Source organism: Pinus tabuliformis, chromosome 7, assembly GCF_031772625.1.
Source record: "Pinus tabuliformis cultivar Carrire ecotype Pingquan chromosome 7, CPIR1, whole genome shotgun sequence".
In the NCBI taxonomy this organism is placed as follows: Eukaryota; Viridiplantae; Streptophyta; class Pinopsida; order Pinales; family Pinaceae; genus Pinus; species Pinus tabuliformis.
Genome location: NC_142293.1, coordinates 727,930,950 through 727,953,138, shown reverse-complemented (window position 1 = coordinate 727,953,138; position 22,189 = coordinate 727,930,950). Strand labels below are relative to the sequence as shown.

Sequence of the window (22,189 nt, the reverse complement as noted above, 5' to 3'; positions counted from 1 at the left end):
TACATCGTGCCTAGTCTGTGCTTAGCAACGCTCACAGGTATGACGGATCACAGAGCCCTAGAGGAAAGGCTCACACAGTTGGATGAACTTGAGGAAGAGAGACTTTTAGCTGCATTTCACCAACAAGTCCAAAAGCAGCCTGAAAAGACATGGCATGATCGACATATTAAGTTGTGCTCAATTAAGGTAAATGACCTAGTTTTGTTATATGATAGTAAGTTTGATAAATTTCCAGGGAAGTTCAGAATGCACTGTTTAGGTCCCTATGTAGTTAAGGAAATTACCAATGAAGGAGCGGTACAACCTGTCAAACTGAATGGAGAACCCTTCCCCAACAAGGTGAATGGCAATCGCTTAAAGCCATACACTGGCGGTTCGGCCATGTGACTAAATGAAGGTAGCACAGTCTTAGCGCTCCAGGTAGCTAAAAGGAGGTGCGAGACTATAAACTACACTACATGGGTTGGGGAGTTGTGCGATTGGAGGATGACATGCAGCAACAAAGTGTTACTAGGTCCACGATAATGCAGAGGGAGTTGCACTACCCAGGGAAAAATCACGAAGGTTGGCTAGAAAGTGACCGTTGAAGTCACTGTTCATGATTTGACGATAGAAGTGAGGGCAAATGGAGTGGGCGGCTGACAATTAATATGAAATTTATGGCTCAAATACTTGAAAATCTGCCGCAAATTCGTCATTAATGAACCGAATTTGGTGGGAATAGTCAGACTTGAATTTAAAATGCCCTATAAATTACAAGTGGTTGTCTAGCAAGAAACACTTGGCATTATGAGAATTAAGTTGTTGAGTTCTCAGGCGCATGTGAATCGTGAGAAATACGAGCTTATAATAGCTACTAAGGTATTTGAGACTTTGCCAACGGAAACACAGGAATTCTTGCATAAGATCATGTCCGCACCCCTAGAGATTATAAATATCGAACAAGTAGTAGAGGAGCCAACACAGGAAATGGAAAAAGAGGCAGAAGTAGCTGCTCTGGAAGTGGCCGAAGTATTGGCAGACGTACCTAAATCACCAAGAACACCGAGACCAAAGCCAACCCCAACTAAGGAGACCGTGAAGGACAAGAAGGGAAAGCAGCCTACCATATCGGTGCACGCATCGCCAAGGAGAAACCCACCAAAGCCCACTGCACAGGAGAAAGGCAAGGCTATAAACCTAGAACCAGAGGAGGAAGATATCAAAGACATCCCAATGGATGATGAGGATGTGGGAATGGAAGTGGAGGAGGTTGAAGCCCAGGGTGTGGACCTTATTACACGGTTGCCAGAGTATGTCCCTCTGCACAAGCCTAAGTCTAAGGTCCCAAAGGACATTGATGAAGTAAGTCTCCCCCACAAGCCCCTCTACTATCAGACGAAATTATTTTCGACGGTTCGCGCTTGGCACAAGTGCCCATACTGAAGCTTGAAGACTGGGACTTGGCAGACCACGAGAAGTTCCCACACCTGGCAACTGAGCAGTTGATGTGTCGCATCATTGACACGAATATGGAAATGACCGCATTGGAGCCACTGACGTGGCTCCAGGGGGTAGAAAAGGCAGGGTTGCTCAACTTGCTCTGGGTGCCACACTATAACCGCACCTCAGTGACAGTTTTGATCATCAAGCAGCTGTTGTGCTTGGTGCATGATGGGTGTTTGTGGCTGGAGGAGCCAATACCCATCACAGATAGGTTGATTCACCAATAATGTGCCTTCCGTATACAGGTGAGAATCTAACGATAATGTTTGGCGGCAAGGGTGGCGAACAAACTCTTGCAAAGTCAATGAAGGAGAAATTTAAGCTAGTAAAGAAGTTGCGTGGGTATGCTATCTCCAGCATTTGGGTAGCCACGCAAATCCTCGCTGGGAAGGTAATGAGGAAGTGTCGCGCCGATGAGGTGTTGGCACTTGTCATTGCACTCGCACAACAGTGCACTGAAGGAGTCCAGTTCAACTGGTTGGACTACCTTCGTGGAGAGTTCTTGGCAAACTGTCGCGAAACACAAGAGCTCAGCAAGACATTCCACTACGTGTGGCTCTTTTTGTCGATTGTGCTAGTAGCATGGGAGCTACTAGAGGACAGCCAGTTCCTTCGGTCGCATCAGACCTCCCTGAAGTAGCAAAGTATGCTTCATTGTGGGTGACCAAGGACGCGCAACGAGTCTGAGACAACAAGATCTTTTGGATCTTTATGGAGATGAACATCAATATGGCCATCAATTGCAAGCCACGATTGTCACCCATGGTGTGTGCCAATCTGTAGGGCTACGTTGAGTTCAAAGCCGATTTCCATCGATTATCAATCAAGGTGCAGAAGGACCCTACGTAGAAGTGGTATGACTTGCCATAGCTGGCCAGGGATCACACCATTGATGTGATGCTTGATCAATGGCCAGCGGAGTGGTGCACTACCATAGACTTGGCGGTGGGTGGAAGTAAGTCCACCGCGCAAAAGAAGAAGGAGGAGGCCAAGCTGAAGATGACGCAGTTGGTCAAGAAGAGGAAAAAGGAGGCTGCTGATAAGGCCCAGGTGGAGCAGGCAGGAAAGCAGACAGGTGGGATAGAGTGTGGCTTTGACAAAGGCTTGAGGGCACCTTCATCTGAAATAGAAGAGAAAGAAACAAAACAGCACGACGTAGACCCTCAGGATACGTCCACTCGCATTAAGCACCTAAGAGAGCTAGAAAAGGGAGGGTCCAGGAAGAAATCAAAGGCGACCAAGACCTTGATGGACCCTATCACACTAACATAGGGTGACTTATATGATATCGGTGACACAATTAGGGATGTCACCATGGAGGCCTTGCAACAATTTGAACAGCAGTAGTAGATCATACTAGGGGCCATCCAGACCGGGTTGCAGGAGTTGCAGAACCGCGCGTCACAAGCTAGCACAATGTATACCAGCTTGGCTATCGACACTTCAGAGGTTGTCGATATGCTGCGCACGAAGGCTTCCAGTGTGATAGTGTTGTCGGATGGAGCACTGACCATAGAAAATGAGGTTGACAGGCCCACTATCAGTGGCCTGAAGGGAGTTGGGTTGAACCTGGTAGTGCTTCCACGTGAAGCACTCCACCTCTTGCAGGATGGAGTAATTGCTTAGGTGATCAACGAACAATGGATCAACAATGAACAGATGGCCCTACAAAGAAATGTTGCCATCGCCGCGGACACCGAGGTGACCAATCAGAGCAAGAGGATTATGTAGGTCATTGAGGAGGCGTTTTGAATGGTCCCAGATTTTTCCATTCTGGAGGAGGAGCCATTCAAGGTCCGCATCTGCATGGCCACAGGGGTGTGTTACACTGAGACTAAGATGGCACGGGTTCAGTTGAAGTTGAACTTGCAAATTACCGAGCTACAGTTGAGGGCTCAGCCTTCAACACCACTATAAGTAAAGGAATAGTGGCTGACCGTTGTCACAGAAGTAGTAGCGGTGGTGGAGAGTGTAGTAGCAGACTACACACAATTGTTCGAGTAGTCATTTGTGGTCCTGACAAGCTTGCAGGAGGACCCAAATATACAAAGGAAAGAGACAAAAGCGTGCGGGCTATAACAATGCTATGATGAAGTTAAGGGCACAACGTGAACTGTCGTGCTGCCACAGAGACTCACCAAGTTGGAAGAGGCCAAGCAGCTAAAGGAACAGGTGGACGCAACGCTACACAAGGAAGCAATGCTGAAGGCGAGACTAAAGCCTTGGCTGGAGGAAGCTTACGTAGTCACGAGAAATATTGAGGCAAGCTTGCGGCTCTACAAGTGACACAACAAAAGCTTCAGGTTGATAGTGTAGGAGCAGTGATCAAGCAGAGAGTGGAAGACATGAAGCAGGCAGTAACTTAGTGCATGGCTGAGGTTACAGTCATACGGGTCAAGCTGAACGAGCTTTGTGAAACTATCTCCACACCTACCGAGTGACTCAAGGGTGAGTCATGATGTTTTTTTTGGGGGCCTGTTGGGAGTGGGATCCCCCAAAGGCAGTTTTGGGGCTAAAAGGCCACGTTTGAGTCAAATTTTGTAATAAAATTGTAAAGTCTCTGCATTTTGTGGTTACAGAGCGTGAAGGTGCCATGTGTCATAAAGGATAGTCCACACTTAGTTTTGTAGAGTAAAGTCGGTTGTAAGAGATCTACCCATGGTTAGTGGACCATGGGATTGTATAAAAGAGCTAACCTCTAAGTAGTTTTAGAGGCATACAATGTAAGAGAATCATAACCCTAAAGTAAGAAGTCTAAGTCTTGGGTTGTACCGTAGGTAGAGGCTCTGCAGCTGAGTGCATAGAGGCCTAGGGTATAAGTCCACAGTTGAGTGCGTAGACCCCTACAGATGTCTGTGCATGGCCGACAAAGCTTTTAAACACTTGGGGGATATAAATAAAGAGAAATATTCGGTAATTTCTGTGTCTTTGTTCTATTAATGCATCTTGATATGTTATGTATGAATTTCCTTTATTATACTTATGTGATGTATGAATGAATGCAATTACATTGAATAATTGAACGCATTTACGATTATCTATTTACGCAATGTTAACTATAATTATTTGATAAGATAAGAAAGTCACTTAGATTAATTTGGGAATCTGCACAACACACTGCCATAGTAACGTGAAAGTACCTGAGCAGCAAGCTAGGACTGCGCGAAGGTCGATCATACCCTTTCGCAAAGGTATTGAAGGATGGAATAAAAGGGCTCGTCTTGCAAGCCGTAGAGAGAAGCGACATGCGTGAAGGCAAGGATTGAGGGAATCAAACGACATCACAACCATCTCAGGGTGTGGAAACTTGGTTCTAGCATCCCCCCATACTACTTCGGGTGAGACTTCAGTCTGTGCTCTACGGGTTGATGCCGAAAGGGCCAGTAGTGTAGGGATTTGTTTGGCTAATTAACGAAGAACTTGGGTCAGGCCCCCTCAAGCCAACATCCCTAGATGGAGGATTTTAGGGATAGGTATCCATGTGTTTCGCTTAGAGTGCACATGGGGACCCCTATTGACAACTACAACTCCTAGAGACACAAGACCCTAAGACCTCCTTCGTGACTAGTCTAAGAGACTATAAAGTAGAGAAGGGGTACATTACCTTGGGTTGTGCATGTTTATAGTGAAGGAGGGATTATAGGTTGGATTTTTATTGAGGTTTTGTACCATATCCTTTACCATGTTTGGTACTGACTATGGGTCATAGCCATCTCTGAGGTGAGCCTTTTCCCTGTTGGATTCATAGCCCTATCTTGAGAGTGATCCACTACAAAGAGAGCTAGAGTAGTGGAGTCTACAACTGGGTGGAATGTTTGGTGTGTATATCCAATCGATGTTGCATATTAGATAGGTGTTATTGCTATGTATTTAAATACTTTCTAATATGTTCATTGTTGTATATGTATACTATGTATGGTTTTTATGTATCTTCTAGCATGTGAAATTGCATGTTATAATAGGAAAAAAATTGTATGGTTTCAAAGTGTAGTTGTATTTGTGTTGAATTCAAAGGTAAAATGATGAATTTCACACTACCTCTCCATATCAAAAGGAAAAGTAGTGGCCAAGTACATTACAAAGTCGTATTAGAGAAGAATACTAAAAATCTAGACCTATAGGGGCCAAAGATTGAATGCAATAAATAAATTATTAATAGGCCTACACACTATTTGATATAAAATCCTAAAAGGAAAGTGGGAATTTAGATTCTACGCATCACCAAATCCTTGAAAGACATGCCATCTTGTGGGGTACTTGGGATTATTTATCTAACTTAACTCTCTTTCAATAAATGATGTTCAATTCTTTATGAGACTAAGATATTTTTGAGGTTGTGAGAATGTAATGAGCAAGCAAGTTAATGGACATTTGTTCCAGTAGTATTTATGGCAATGATGTCACTAATATTGAGAAAGAAAAAGGTGAAGAAGAAAAGTATCATCTTTTACACCAATGGCCTGTATTAGAGTTCCTTAAAAATAAATAGTACCAAAGATGGAAATTTTAAAAGCAACAACAACCTAAGAATTGACATGAGCACATACATTCCAATTCTTCATAAAATGTCAAGTTAAGAGCCACACTTAGAATTTTAAGTAAAATGGATAATAAAGGAACTCATGTACATATGTAATTATATGTCTCTCTTGCATGTGGACCTTGAGAAGAGTTATATATCATTGATTAAATTGGTCCATGCTCACATGATTCATAAGGTATTTAAACCACACTTCTCCATGGGAAACAAGCCTGTTATTTTGCATGCAACGTGAGGGAATTGAAAAAGTATTAGCAATCTATGGATGAAATGCTTAAAAAAAAATGTGGTCTCATGGACTACAATGATTAAAAATGATACAAAGTTTGAGTAACATGATACCACTTTGGCATAACAAATAATGGGTGTCTAGTGAACTTGGTTCACATTTTCCAATTTTTTTCTAGCTTGTGTAAGCTTAGTAGCTTTGGAAGTTGGAAAGGAAACCCATCAATACATAATGAGATGTTTCTTTGGGGATAACTTGTTCATGGGAATTGCACTTGCTGATATGTATGTTACAACTGGGAGAATATGATATGCATGCAAATTGTTCGATGAAATGCATAAATGAAATTTCATCACAAGTAATACAATTATTATAAAATATGTTGAAAATGGTATTATAAACAAAACCTATGGATTATTTAAAAGAATTCTATAAACAAATTACATTACATGGACTACCATGATCACAACAAGCTCATAGTTTGGCATATTATAATATATGGAAACAAATATTTTGACAAAATTTCTAAACGGGTGTGATTTCCTAGACCAAAATGATTGCAAGATTTGGTAAAGTAGTCACTGTGATGAGGTTCATGTAATATTTTTTAAGGAAATTCCTATAATATATGAAGCATCAATGAGTACAATGATTGTAATATTTGTTCAAGAAGGGTGATTTAAGGAAACAATGGATCTATTTTAGGAAAATAAATGGATAGTTGTAAATCTTGATTTGGATACATTTTCCTATGTTTTTAAGCATATGTCAACTTTGTAGCTTTGGAATCTAGGAAGGAGATCAATGAAGATATAAATAGAAGTGGGGTTCAATATGATATATATGAGGGGATTGTGTCGCTAGATAGGCATTCCAAATGTGTTAGTATAACTAATGCACACAAATTGATATATTTTTCAAGCAAGATGTCTTTTAGAATCCCATGGCTGTGAGATATTCTCAAAATGAAGCATCAATGAACCCTTGAGCATTAACACTGCATTTAGAAAACTGTGGATGTTATATTGAGCATTGTTGATGTTTCTCATAGTCACAACATTCTATAAGCAATAGTAACCAAATTCAACATACAAATAATTAAAGTCAACTTCATACATGGATACCATAAACCTACATCCAAGGTGATGTTGAGCTAGTTTGCTAATGGCTTTCAACACTCGATATATTTTACATAGATTCAAGTTAGTGTGAGAAAATTTATGTCATAAAATTTGATTACACAAGTCACCTAGCATATGTTGGGAAATGTCACTTCGGAAAGTAATAATATTTAAGTTATAGCTGGAAAAGCTCCAATTTTATGTGAAAGAGCTATATCCCACATTTATCGAAGAGTAAAATACCCTTGTAATAATTTGTTATATAAAGAGGTGAAATTACACTATCCCACCTATATGATGGGGATGTAATTTCTTAATATCTCTTAGTATATAATATGGGTTAGGTAGTCCCATAAGTCACAGAAGAAAATATATAATAATCTTATCCTTGTAAAGTGGTGAAGCATTTATGGTGATGCTCTTTGTAAGATTAGAGATTTTTGAAGATAGTAAAGAAATTGTTACCTTTGAGTAGCTCTTATACCATTTATTAATATCAAAGATGTCTATTAATATCAAAGATGTCTTTTAAATAAATATAATAATTTTCAACACACAGACTTAATTACTTTATAAATCTATTAAAGAACTTTATAAATCTATTAAAGAAATCTAATAATTTTCGACACACAGACTTAATTACTTTATAAATCTATTAAAGAAATCTAATAATTTTCGACACACAGACTTAATTACTTTATAAATCTATTAAAGAACTTTATAAATCTATTAAAGAAATCTAATAATTTTCGACACACAGAGTTAATTACTTTATAAATCTATTAAAGAAATCGTATTTACATAGACTTATATCATATTAAAATGGAATAGATATTAAAAATGTAAATTAAATATAATCATTTTATTTAATTTGTAATAAAATTTTATATTAAATGTGTTAAGTATTTAATAATTGAAACAATGAAAATATATCAATATATATTTATCTTAACTACTAATCTTGCAAGCATTACTAAGGATCAAAATTCTTGTGGTGTAAACATTTTTTAAAGTACAAAAATTGAAAAAAGTTCACATCTCAAAAATTTCATTTGTCTTGGCATTTGATAGATCAATGGTTAAGATATATCTATACTAATTATATACAACATATACTATGTGTAATTTTTCATTGTTCAAATTATATTTTTAAATATATAAATGGATTCGATGGTTTCAAAATTTCTTTGAGCACTTGGATTGTATATACTACACCTGCAATTCCGAGAAATTTTTTGTTAGATTTCAACCAAAATGAATCAAAAAAATATACCTTAGAAAAGACAAAATATAGAATAATGAAATTACTTGAAATATTTTAAGTACATTTTTTTTCAATTACCTTATATATTATATGCATATTCTTTTTTAAGAATTTATAATATAGAAATGATTAATATTTAAATATTTAAATATGAAATTTTTATTTATAAATCACATAATATACATTAAAATTTTAGATGTTCCTCAATAACTCAACCTTATATATTGAAGTTTTTTATTGTCAATAAAAATATTAAATTTTACATCTAAAAGAATGAATTATATATATTCATTTTATTAAAGGTAACTATTTTTTTAATTTTTTATTTATAAATCACATAATATACATCAAATAAAATTTTGGATATTCGTCAACAACGGTTTTTTATTATCAACAAAAGAAATTCATATTTTCGAAAAAATAAATTATATATATTCATTTTATTAAAAGTAACTATTTTTAATTTCAATTATTTTTATCGTTAGATATTAAAATATTTTAGTATGGTTATATTAAAATATTTATTTATTTTTAATTTTAGATATTAAAATATTTTAGTATGGTTATATTAAAATATTTATTTATTTTTAATTTTCTTTATATTTAGATAGTTTATTTAAATTTCGTAGTGACACAATTTAAGAGGCTTAAAAGTGAAAAAGGTATTTTTAGTTTTTAGTTATTTTTTTACAACTAATATAAAATTATGATATTTTATATTGAATATAAGATATTATTGTTATGTTTTTTATAATGTTTTTAATTAAAATTAATTCAACTTGCACATTTATTTATATTTACTTTTTTTATTATTTTTTTAAGTTGGTATAAAATTCTAATATTTTTATTAAAGTTGAGATATTTTATTTATGTTTAAGAGTGAAAGTGAAATATTTTTACCACATCTCATTTATACCTACTTGTAATATTAACATCTAATTGTGACTTGATTGTAATATTAACTTTCAATTGAGTGTGCATAGCGAAAATTAGATTATTAATATTTTATAATATCTTTAATTAAAACTAACCAAACATATGTTTTTTAATAATCAAGATTATATTTTAACTTTTTAAATAATATTTTATTTTTATTTTACAAAAATATGTGTCATAGCATTAATCTTACCAAACTAAACTGTAGAATGAAGCTCTAAACATAATGATCATTCAAACTCAAACACAATATATTTAAATTAAATAATTCATCTACACTTGTTGATTCAAGGATACATTCACAAGGATTTAATAGAAGCACACTAAACAAATCAAATGAAATCTTTGAGCTGAGAGGCTCATTCTACAACCTATTCAACAACCCAATATGATGTGTAACCCTCTTCATGCTTCATCAAAGTTGAAATTTTGGGCCAAAATAAAAATGTTTAAAAATCTAAAAAAAAAAACTGTACAAAACATTTAAATAATGTCTACTCATAAAAAAATTGTACGTGAAGAAGTTCCGCTCATGTTAAATATGTATTTAAGACGGATCTTTCGATTGAGGTCAGAGTATGAGCTCATTCTATCGCCCAATATGATGTTATGTATTTAAGATGGATCTTTTGATTGAGCTGAGAGAATGGACTCATTCTACAGCCTAATATAATGTGCAAGGGTGTAAGTTGAAATTTTGCTCATATAAACTGAAATAAAAAATTTAAAAATCTAAAAAAACAGAAAAATTAAATAACTATATAAAACATTTACATAATATTTTTATCTTTCTGATCAAGCCAGTAGTATATTGTCATAAAATAAAATTATTTGGCCAAAACAATAAAATTAATATCGTATCCTAATATCCTATCATAGAATTTTAACAGATCCTTTGATAAAATCATTTTGCATAGTTGTAATATGAAGATTAAATCAAAGCTACTAATAATGCCTTTATTTTATTTGCCAATATAAAAATTAGAAAACAGTATTGAAATAATGCTGCCAAACATGACTATGGCTCTATGTTAAAAAAAAACTGATCACAAAAATAATTCTCAAAATTTTCAATGCTGAAGAGGAAGATTAGGTTATTGATATCATATAGATTTAATCATAAAGCCCTTTGCAGTGCTCGTAACGGTAGACAATGACAATGAACAAGCATAACTAGTCTTATTTGATCTGAGATCCGTCTTATTTGATCTGAGATCCACACTCTCAGATTATTATTTTATTTATTTTTTCCTGTATTATGAATCCTTCCCACTGGTAGTTATTCATCACAGTCCGCCTCCTATTCCTCCACCGCCACCAGCGCCTCCACCGAATCCCCCGCCAGCTCCACCACCCACGGCTGCACTTCCGCCAAACCCTCCACCCGCTCCACCACCTCCGCCTGCACCACCGCCAAACCCTCCACCCGCTCCACCACCTCCACCTGCACCACCGCCAAATCCTCCACCTCCGCCAAATCCTCCTCCAGCTCCACCCCCAGAACCACCACCAACACCTCCGCCTAATCCTCCTCCACCTCCTGCCCCGCCACCGACACCTCCTCCACCACCAACGCCAGCACCTCCTCCAGCGCCACTGCCAGCACCACCACCCAAACCACCTCCAGCTCCAGCACCGCCACCCAGTCCTCCTCCAGCACCTCCGCCCAAGCCTCCTCCCCCGCCAGCACCAAGTCCTCCTCCTCCGCCTAACCCTCCTCCGCTTCCGATGAAATTGTCCGGTTTATATAGACTCTCATGAACCACTTTGTTTAAATTTCTAGGTGCAGTTACATGACAACAAGTGGCTGCTACTAACAATCCCGCAAGAATAAAGAGCCCTCTCTTCATAATGATGGATACCATCTTCAATCTATCCTTTTCTTCTACTCGACTCGCCGAGGAAAATTGCAAATATCGCAACTCGCACATACGATACACTAACAATTTGGCACAGCAAGGGTAAGAAGCTGGATGTTCAGTCCACTAGGTCTTCTAAGTGAACGCCCTTTTTATAGGATTAACGAGGTAATGAATCAACCGATCGCGAGTTGGCATAACTTCTTACATCATTTAATATTTTACCAACATATAACATGGCTCAAGTAAGCAGACGTAGACAGCACCATCGAGCATTTAATTACTAATTGGTTTACTTTATGTCAGCCAGTGGAGCGTAGCAGCGTATTTTTCGATTAAACAATGTTTTGGGACATGGACGGAAGGAAGCCTGTCAGCGGTCACCGACTATATTCATTTCGACGACCAATGTGTATGGGTTGGCTTGCCTGTCCTGCGCGCTTTGCGTCTACTTTGAAGGAATTTGAAGTTCAGTTTGTTCTACGTACTGCAAAAGTCAAACTGTCAATGAATGTATGTAATACAATCTATCTACTGTCACGACCTCATTGTCTTAACATAATTAATAATACAAAAAAAAAAAATTATATGGTGGGCTCACCTATGACCACACCCCTTAAATATATGTTTACCTATGTGGGAATTCCCGCCAGACCTTCACGCAGTGTCTACAGGTATATACATGGCACTTGATTTAACATCTGGTTCAAACCCAAGGTGGGCAATCTATGTTTAAGACCTTAATATTTATCATACCCATCGATTATGGATTTTTTCCGCTTTACTAAGGTTTGATGCAATATACGTTTGTTTGCAGCCATGAGCTGTCATACCTTTGTGATATAAATGTGAAGCGCCACATGGAATACGAAGGAGCCAACTCACCCCTCTCCGTGGCCAGATGGCTCATCTTCACGTGCTGTCACGTGTCTCGTGGAGGGTTGACCTGCTCTGGGGTTCGCGCCAATCCATCCCGCCAACATCAACGATGGTGATCCCTCCTTATCATCGGACGGCTCAGCTTTGTTTAGGGTTTGTCGATCCATATTTAACCACCGGGATCATCGGAGTGGGTTCATTTGCGCCCATTGCAGCAGCTGAGCTCCTCCACTCCTTCGTCAAGTTCCTCTGCAACTCCTCCGGTTTGCATCCTCCTGCCAGGTAAAGGTTCACTCCACTGACTATTTGATGTTTAAGTTTCATAGCTAACCAGTCAGTTTTGTATATAAGCTTGGAACCCTCGTCATACCCTGACTGTGGTCTTTGTTGACAGACGGATGTACACAGGTCGGATGCTGTCCATAGATGGTCTCCACAGCGTGCCGGAGGGTTTGGATAACGCGCATTTACAGGTAAGCTTACTCCACTATATACTTTATCTTTGTTACGGTTTTACTGTGTTAATGTGCGATGACTCTGGCTGAGACAGGGCTTGTGTTTTATGCCTAATGTCTCAGGTCCAACACCATGTCCAACCTCTTGTGCGCTTAGCAGGCGGTCTCTTTATGCCAGTTTGATCCGCATGAGACCTTAGGGTTATGGCGTTACGCCCTTCATTTATGTGTCTATGTATTGAACAGTTAGGGTCTCAAGTTCGACTGTTAATGTTTGTATATCTGAACGCTCTTCCGAGCCGTTGACAGAGATGTAATGTTATATGAAGTTCTGTTATTTAATAGTTGTATTACTTGCGGCTTCCGCATTTTACCCTGTCAGGACCTCTCACGGCTACAGGGGTGTTTCCACAGTTTCTTAATAAACACAGTTTCTATTCACATATTCTATCAATAAAGGCTAAATATCATTTCGTTCTTGCATTGCTGGTGTAAATGAGGTTTATATGTATCGTGCCTCGCTGTTTGTTCGTTTTCTATTTAATCCATGACTACATAGTTTTTGTGGTTCGTTGCCATACAGCTTACTATGGTTTACCCATTGAGGGTTTCACATGCAATATTTCTTCGAATACCTGTTCCTATTCTTTATATATATATGCATGCTCGGTTCACCGTCTTTATATTTAACATGTTCTGTTCACAGTCTTTATATTAACATGCTCTGTTCACAGTCTATATATATATATATATATATATACATGCGATTTGGGTGAGCCCTGTACTCGTTATATGGGTGCAGAGGCCGCCCTTCCGCGAACATCTGATATGGTAACCCACTGCTAGGTTAGCACATAGTTATTAATCCATTATGTTCTTACTGTGCTGCCTTAGTTCAACATTATGTGAGGGTTTCGTTATACAATATGTTCAGGTACTTGACTCTGTTATATGTGCATGTAACTTATTCTGTTTCTATGGTTACGGTTTGGCGAGCACCACTGTTTTGATCTGTATGATGCTTCTTTTCACGGCATCGTTCCAGAGTAATATTCCACTACACAGTTGTTAGTTTTACAGGATATTTTATATAGTTGCTAGTAGAACATGATATTTCTGCTCCGGCAGCGTTGGCTCATACTTTACTGTTCGTATACATCACATCTCGTTCACATCTTTCTATTTAGCTTTACACAGTGTTATCATAATGAATATTTCTATACAGTTTAATTCGCAGTTATACACGAGTTTGTATAATGATGTTGCTTACTTGCAAGCACCGAGTCTGTGCTAGATTACTGTAGTTAACTAGCTTATTTCTTCCAGTATTTCCAGACCCTTCCCTCCAGGTCTCTGTTCTTTAAGGTTTTCTATTCGGTTGATACTAAGGTTTCCTTACTTGTTAATTGACACAGTTTCCAAAACTACCCCAACAGCTCTCAGATTGTCTCTATTCTGAGCGCAGAATAACTATGTAACCCTTAAATAAATACAGTTTACAGTGGCCGCTACAGTTACACTTTTCATTCACAACAGTTTAAAGACTGTAAGCATTACCTAGTTACCCATCACTATAACTTAAGGAAATAATACAACTTCTGCTCTACCTGTACGCTTCAATACCTGTACTTGTTCATTATGAATCTTTTGTACACCTTAATACTTATTCCTAATCAATAATTGGATTAGAAGATGCGTACCTGGTTAATCCCGCTATTGATGTTCTTATTCACAGAAGTCACCTGCAATGTTTTTGCTCTTATCCTCCCAACCTTGAGATCCACTGCTGTTGGATTCTCCCCCCGAGCCGTCTTGCAGGCCTGCAGCCCTCAACAAGACCCTTGCACCACTATGCTAGGTTATCTGGTCATCACCAGACTTAACCTCTTTTTCTCACTCTGCTCTCTTGGAATTCTTCTCTCTGCCTGTTCCCCAACAACCCAGAGACTTTTCCTTCCCAGGACTTTTTCCCTGGGTGAGAAGCAGTTGCATCAGTTTTATAACTGATTCACTAAAAATAGAAATCCTCCTTCAGGAGGCTGCCAACATTTTCAAGAACATATCCATGTAATTTAAAAATAATTTAAATATTAACTTTCTTTATTAATAATGTCATTCCAAGTCATGAGTAACCACTCAACACTTTTTACCACAGTAATTATCCAGATTTACAAGTTACCAGGGTCATTACATCTTCCCCCCCTAAGATTGGACATCGTCCCGATGTCTACTCTCATTAAATAAATGTGGATAAGTTTTTCTAATGAGTTCCTCGTCTTCCCATGTAGCCTCCTCAGGCCCATAGTGCTGCCACAGCACTCTAACTTGGGTAATAACCCGTTTCCGCAGCCGCACTTCTCTCCGGTCGAGAATGCTCTGTGGTTCGACCAGGACCTCGCCTTCCGGTTCGACCTGCAAACCACCAATACCTTTAATCAGTTCCTTAAAAAATAAGGCTGCTTACTCAAACAACCGGATTAATTCTTACCCGCACATCTTGCCATCGAATGACATGTTTAGAATCATATACATATTTCTTTAGGACAGACACGTGGAACACATTATGAATCCTAATGTGACTTGGCATGGCAAGTTGGTAGGCCACTGACCCCACTCTAGCCAAGATCTGGAAAGGTCCAAAGTATCGAGGAGCCAGCTTGGCGCACCCACTCCACTGCAGGGCGCTCCTTCTGGTTTGTATCCTCACAAACACATGGTCGCCAACTTTGTATTCCGTGAATCTTATTTTCCTGTCCGCAAAGCTTTTCTGTCTATCTTGTGCAGCTTTTAAGTTTGCACGCACCTTTCTTACCATGTCTTCCATGTCTTTAAGCATTTCCGGACCCAAATTCAGCTTGTCTTCCGGTCCACCCCAACTTGAGGGTGTGCGACACTTTCGTCCATACAAGACCTCAAAGGGACTTAGCTGAGTCGAAGTGTGATATCCGTTATTATACGCAAATTCGACCAGATGTAAATATTCTTCCCATTGACCTGGTTTCAGCATTACATATGCTCTCAACATATCTTCCAGCACCTGATTCACTCGCTCGGTTTGACCATCGGTCTGCGGGTGATAAGCTGTGCTGAAGTTCAGCTGAGTACCCAACTCGGCAAATAATGTCCTCCAAAAGGTAGAGATGAATTTCACATCGCGATCTGATATAATTACCTTTGGTAACCCATGCAATCGGAACACATTTTGCATGAAGAGATGAGCAATCTGCACCGCCTTGTAGGTGGACTGCACAGGAATAAAGTGTGCTGCTTTACTTAACTTATCAACCACTACCATGATAGAGTCGTTGCCTTTCTTTGTTCGGGGCAACCCTGTTATGAAATCCATGGAAATGGTTTCCCATTTCCACTCCGGAATGGGCAAAGGCTGTAGCAGTCCAGCGGGATGCTGATGTTCTGCCTTTATTTGCTGGCATTCCAAACATCGTGCCAAGTACTCCACCACTTGTTTCTTCATTCCTGGCCAATAGTATTCCTTCTTAAGCGCAGTGATCATCTTTTGGTACCCAGGATGACCAGTGTAATGGCTGATATGAAACTCATCCAGAACCAGCCTTCTAAGATCTTTTACATCAGGTACATACATTTTCTTATTAAAACACAGCATTCCAGCACTATTTAGCGTATATCCTTGCTGTAATTTTTCCTTATCAGATTGTTGTACTTGCTGTTTTAAATGCTGGTATTCAGAGTCAAGACCAGCTGCTGTTTTTATTTGCTCAATTAGCGAACTCTGCCATTTGCTGACTGAAAGTTCACATAAACAGTGAACCTTCCGACTTAATGCATCAGCCACTCTGTTTTCCTTGCCTTTTAAATGTTTTATTTCGAAATCAAACCCACTTAGGAAATCTGCCCATCGGCCTTGCCTTGCATTCAGGATAGGTTGGCTGAAATAATGTGTCAAGCTGTGGTGATCTGTTAACAACAGAAATTTCCTCCCTAGGAGGTAATGCCGCCACATTTTCAGCGCATGAATAACGGCTGTTAATTCCAGATCATAAGCAGAATATTTTTGTTCATGCTCTTTTAGTTTCCTTGACTCATACGCTATTACCTTTCCTTCCGGCGTTAAAACCCCTCCCACACCCTCCTTGCTTGCATCGGTGCATACCACATAATCCTTGTTAGGATCAGCTATACTCAAAATGGGTGCCGTGGTGAGTAAGTGCTTCAGGCGGTCAAAGCTCTGCTGGCATTCCGGTGTCCACCTAAACACTTTCCCCTTTTTCTGCAATGAGGTGATAGGATAGGCTATCCTAGAGAAACCTTCCACAAACCTCCGGTAGTAACCAGCTAATCCCATGAAGGACCTGATATCAGCAACATCTTTGGGTATGGGCCATTCCATAATGGTTTTTATCCTCTCTGGATCTACAGCAATTCCTTCTTTAGTAATTACGTGTCCCAAATATTGAATTTCCTCCTTGAAGAAATCGCATTTGCTGAATTTAGTGTATAGCTGATGTTCTCGAAGAGTCTGTAACACCAGCCTAAGATGCTCTTCATGCTCTTGCTGGGAGCGAGAGTATATCAGAATATCCTCAATAAATATCAGCACAAATTTGTCCAAAAACCGATGGAACACATTGTTCATCATACACATAAAGGTGGCAGGTGCATTAGTCAAACCAAACGGTAGCACTACAAATTCGTAGTGGCCATAGCGTGTCCTGAAAGCAGTTTTGGCGATGTCCTCATCTTTAATCCTGATCTGATGATAACCAGATCGCAGATCAATCTTGGAAAACACTTTGGCCCCTTTTACTTGATCAAAGAGTTCATCTATCCTGGGTAAGGGGTACTTGTTTTTGACCGTGAGTTTATTCAGCTGCCGATAATCTATGCACATGCGAAGGGTTCCATCCTTCTTCTTCACAAATAATACCGGAGCTCCCCAGGGTGATACGCTGGGACGAATGTACTGTTTATCCAACAGCTCTTGGAGCTGCATTTTCAACTCTGTTAGCTCTGGTACGCTCATTCGGTATGGTGCCCGCGATACTGGTGCTGCCCCCGGTACTAGCTCTATAGTGAAGTCTATGTCCCTCTTTGGAGGCAGTCCCGGTACCTCTTCAGGAAGCACATCTGTAAATTCCTGTACCACTGGAATATTGCTTAATGCGGACACCTTGTCTTTCTGGTTTGCGTAACCCACTTGTATGGCATAAATCTGACATTTCTTCCTAATACACTTAGCTAACTGAGTCGCAGTGATAGGTCGAATCTGGACAGGATGTTTAATTCCCTGCAATTCCTGCTGCTGCCCCACATCATCCTTGTAATATATAGTCTTGGTTTTGCAATTCACCAATGACCAGTGCTTTTCCAGCCAATCCATACCAATAAGGATGTCATAAGAGCCTAATGGGAGTACATTCAGGTCTGCTGTTACGGATTGTCCAGCTATGCTGAAAGAACAGTTATTAATTTTAGCTAAAACCCGTCTTTTGGCTCCCGTAGCCAACTGGACCAACCATGGGTTTTTGAACCTTTCCGATGATAGCTTACAATGTTCCACTACTTTTGGACTAACATAACTTAACGTAGCTCCTGGATCAATAAGTACAGCTACAGAAAGGTTTGAAATCTTACCTTCGAATTCCACCATGGATGGCTGGTACTCCGCTTGCCGGTCCTCTAAGGCTGCGTTAATTCTTGGCACGCTGCGCGCCACATCTCCAACAGTTGAGGCTTCATGGATTTGAGATATTTGATCAGTTCCTTTACGCTGTGGACAATTCTTAACGTAATGCGGCCCTCCACACCCCCAGCACTGAACTGGAGGTCTGGTTCCCTCAATCTCTGATCTAGCAGGTGGTTCGCTGATCCTGCTCTCGCTTGGCTTAGCCCGGAAGGTACCCTTATTTGTGTTTCTGTTAAACTGCCCCTTTCCAGCACTCTTACCGCCATTTCCACGGCTGCCTTTGTTATTTCCAGCAATTCTGTTTCCTTTTCTTTCATTCCATCTCTTGTTTGGAATGTCTCCTTTTTGTTTGTTCTGCTGGTAACAAATTCTAGCCTTACGAATTGCCTCATCCATAGTTCGGGGGTTTTCAAACTCAATCCGTTCCCTTATGTAAGCTGGTAGGCTACTCACGAACCTCTGCACCTTGGTCTTCTCCTCTTTTATGTATGGCACATAATGAAGCAGAGAAGTGAAGTGATTTATGAATTCATCCATGGACTGCTGTCCTAGCCGTAAGTCATGGAATTCTCGCGCCTTCTCATCATAAAAGCGCTCAGTTAAATATCTCTCCTTAAAGTATTTCTGAAATTTTTCCCAGGTTATGCTTTGCTCACTTACTCCCTTCACAATTTTAATCTCTTCCCACCACAAGGTGGCTTTGCCCTGCAACTGGAAAATGGCCAGCCGCGCCTTCAGATTTTGATCATATTCGTAAAGTTGAAAATATTTGTTAATATTAATCAACCAGGCTTCTGCTGCTTCTTCCTGCTCTCCATCGAAAAGTGGAGGTTTGATTTTTCGGAATTCTCCCTGTAATTCCACTTTCTGTCTCTTGGAGGTTTGCTGCTCTTGCACATTATCAGAATGGTCTTCCTGTTCTTCTGAAAGCTCAGGTGCGTAATCCCGTTCCTCAGTGCCCCTTTGCTGTTCTGCACTGGGGTTGGCTAAGGGTGGATTTTGTTTATCTGACAAGCTTTTCAGTATTCTTTCTTGTTCCATTGTTAATCGCGCATTGTCCTCTCTCAGACGCGCCATCTCACCTTTCAGCTCCTGGACAGTCTGCAGTATCGCCAGAGTGGTACTGCGTGTCTCAGCACCAAGCTGTACCCACAGCTCAGCATTTTCTTGAGGGATGCCGCCAGCTCCCGGCATTTCCTCCATCTTGCTATTAGCTGCTAGCAGGTAGCTGTCTCTGTATGGTTCTCCTAATTGGTACACAAGAAAGGCAATTAGCTGCATTGTTTTTATATATACATTATAAGATAATCTTTGCTGTTCCAAAGGCCACAGTTTTGAAACCTCTAGCTCTGATACCACATTGTCACGACCTCATTGTCTTAACATAATTAATAATAATAATAATAAAATTATATGGTGGGCTCACCTATGACCACACCCCGTAAATATATGTTTACCCATGTGGGAATTCCCGCCAGACCTTCACGCAGTGTCTACAGGTATATACATGGCACTTGATTTAACATCTGGTTCAAACCCAAGGTGGGCAATCTATGTTTAAGACCTTAATATTTATCATACCCATCGATTATGGATTTTTTCCGCTTTACTAAGGTTTGATGCAATATACGTTTGTTTACGGCCATGAGCTGTCATACCTCTGTGATATAAATGTGAAGCGCCACATGGAATACGAAGGAGCCAACTCACCCCTCTCCGTGGCCAGATGGCTCATCTTCACGTGCTGTCACGTGTCTCGTGGAGGGTTGACCTGCTCTGGGGTTCGCGCCAATCCATCCCGCCAACATCAACGATGGTGATCCCTCCTTATCATCGGACGGCTCAGCTTTGTTTAGGGTTTGTCGATCCATATTTAACCACCGGGATCATCGGACTGGGTTCATTTGCGCCCATTGCAGCAGCTGAGCTCCTCCACTCCTTCGTCGAGTTCCTCTGCAACTCCTCCGGTTTGCATCCTCCTGCTAGGTAAAGGTTCACTCCACTGACTATTTGATGTTTAAGTTTCATAGCTAACCAGTCAGTTTTGTATATAAGCTTGGAACCCTCGTCATACCTTGACTGTGGTCTTTGTTGACAGACGGATGTACACAGGTCGGATGCTGTCCATAGATGGTCTCCACAGCGTGCCGGAGGGTTTGGATAACGCGCATTTACAGGTAAGCTTACTCCACTATATACTTTATCTTTGTTACGGTTTTACTGTGTTGATGTGCGATGACTCTCGCTGAGACAGGGCTTGTGTTTTATGCCTAATGTCTCAGGTCCAACACCATGTCCAACCTCTTGTGCGCTTAGCAGGTGGTCTCTTTATGCCTGTTTGATCCGCATGAGACCTTAGGGTTATGGCGTTACGCCCTTCATTTATGTGTCTATGTATTGAACAGTTAGGGTCTCAAGTTCGACTGTTAATGTTTGTATATCTGAACGCTCTTCCGAGCCGTTGACAGAGATGTAATGTTATATGAAGTTCTGTTATTTAATAGTTGTATTACTTGCGGCTTCCGCATTTTACCCTGTCAGGACCTCTCACGGCTACAGGGGTGTTTCCACAGTTTCTTAATAAACACAGTTTCTATTCACATATTCTATCAATAAAGGCTAAATATCATTTCGTTCTTGCATTGCTGGTGTAAATGAGGTTTATATGTATCATGCCTCGCTGTTTGTTCGTTTTCTATTTAATCCATGACTACATAGTTTTTGTGGTTCGTTGCCATACGGCTTACTATGGTTTACCCATTGAGGGTTTCACATGCAATATTTCTTCGAATACCTGTTCCTATTCTTTATATATATATGCATGCTCGGTTCACCGTCTTTATATTTAACATGTTCTGTTCACAGTCTTTATATTAACATGCTCTGTTCACAGTCTATATATATATATATATACATGCGATTTGGGTGAGCCCTGTACTCGTTATATGGGTGCAGAGGCCGCCCTTCCGCGAACATCTGATATGGTAACCCACTGTTGGGTTAGCACATAGTTATTAATCCATTATGTTCTTACTGTGCTGCCTTAGTTCAACATTATGTGAGGGTTTCGTTATACAATATGTTCAGGTACTTGACTCTGTTATATGTGCATGTAACTTATTCTGTTCCTATGGTTACGGTTTGGCGAGCACCACTATTTTGATCTGTATGATGCTTCTTTTCACGGCATCGTTCCAGAGTAATATTCCACTACACAGTTGTTAGTTTTACAGGATATTTTATATAGTTGCTAGTAGAACATGATATTTTTGCTCCAGCAGCGTTGGCTCATACTTTACTGTTCGTATACATCACATCTCGTTCACATCTTTCTATTTAGCTTTACACAGTGTTATCATAATGAATATTTCTATATAGTTTAATTCGCAGTTATATACGAGTTTGTATAATGATGTTGCTTACTTGCAAGCACCGAGTCTGTGCTAGATTACTGTAGTTAACTAGCTTATTTCTTCCAGTATTTCCAGACCCTTCCCTCCAGGTCTGTGTTCTTTAAGGTTTTCTATTCGGTTGATACTCAGGTTTCCTTACTTGTTAATTGACACAGTCTCCCAAACTACCCCAACAGCTCTCAGATTGTCTCTATTCTGAGCGCAGAATAACTATGTAACCCTTAAATAAATACAGTTTACAGTGGCCGCTACAGTTACACTTTTCATTCACAACAGTTTAAAGACTGTAAGCATTACCTAGTTACCCATCACTATAACTTAAGGAAATAATACAACTTCTGCT

General features: G+C 39.6%; 2 protein-coding genes across 2 annotated transcripts; one reads left to right on the top strand and one right to left on the bottom strand.

The window, feature by feature from the left end:
• Positions 1-12,422: 12,422 nt before the first annotated feature.
• Positions 12,423-13,091, top strand: LOC149249602 (uncharacterized). The gene is made up of 3 exons (XM_089453419.1): positions 12,423-12,595; positions 12,708-12,786; positions 12,892-13,091. Exons 1-3 carry the CDS (start codon positions 12,423-12,425, stop codon positions 12,949-12,951), a joined length of 312 nt encoding a protein of 103 aa, XP_089309545.1. The 3' UTR covers positions 12,952-13,091.
• Positions 13,092-14,661: 1,570 nt separating this feature from the next.
• On the bottom strand, positions 14,662-19,714 carry LOC149249601 (uncharacterized). Its single transcript, XM_089453418.1, has 7 exons — positions 19,331-19,714; positions 18,382-19,240; positions 17,675-18,192; positions 17,424-17,500; positions 16,836-17,099; positions 15,494-16,676; positions 14,662-14,739 (listed from the first exon to the last, which is right to left on the bottom strand). Exons 1-7 carry the CDS (start codon positions 19,712-19,714, stop codon positions 14,662-14,664), a joined length of 3,363 nt encoding a protein of 1,120 aa, XP_089309544.1.
• Positions 19,715-22,189: the final 2,475 nt, after the last annotated feature.

Coding starts and splice junctions, on each gene's coding strand:
- LOC149249602 (XM_089453419.1), top strand. CDS start 12,423: ATGGTGATCCCTCCTTATCATCGGACGGCTCAGCTTTGTTTAGGGTTT. Junction 12,596..12,707: donor GGTTTGCATCCTCCTGCCAG/GTAAAGGTTCAC, acceptor CTTTGTTGACAG/ACGGATGTACACAGGTCGGA. Junction 12,787..12,891: donor TGGATAACGCGCATTTACAG/GTAAGCTTACTC, acceptor CTAATGTCTCAG/GTCCAACACCATGTCCAACC.
- LOC149249601 (XM_089453418.1), bottom strand. CDS start 19,714: ATGCAGCTAATTGCCTTTCTTGTGTACCAATTAGGAGAACCATACAGA. Junction 19,241..19,330: donor AGGAAGACCATTCTGATAAT/GTGCAAGAGCAG, acceptor GATGGAGAGCAG/GAAGAAGCAGCAGAAGCCTG. Junction 17,100..17,423: donor TACGAATTTGTAGTGCTACC/GTTTGGTTTGAC, acceptor TGCTGATATCAG/GTCCTTCATGGGATTAGCTG.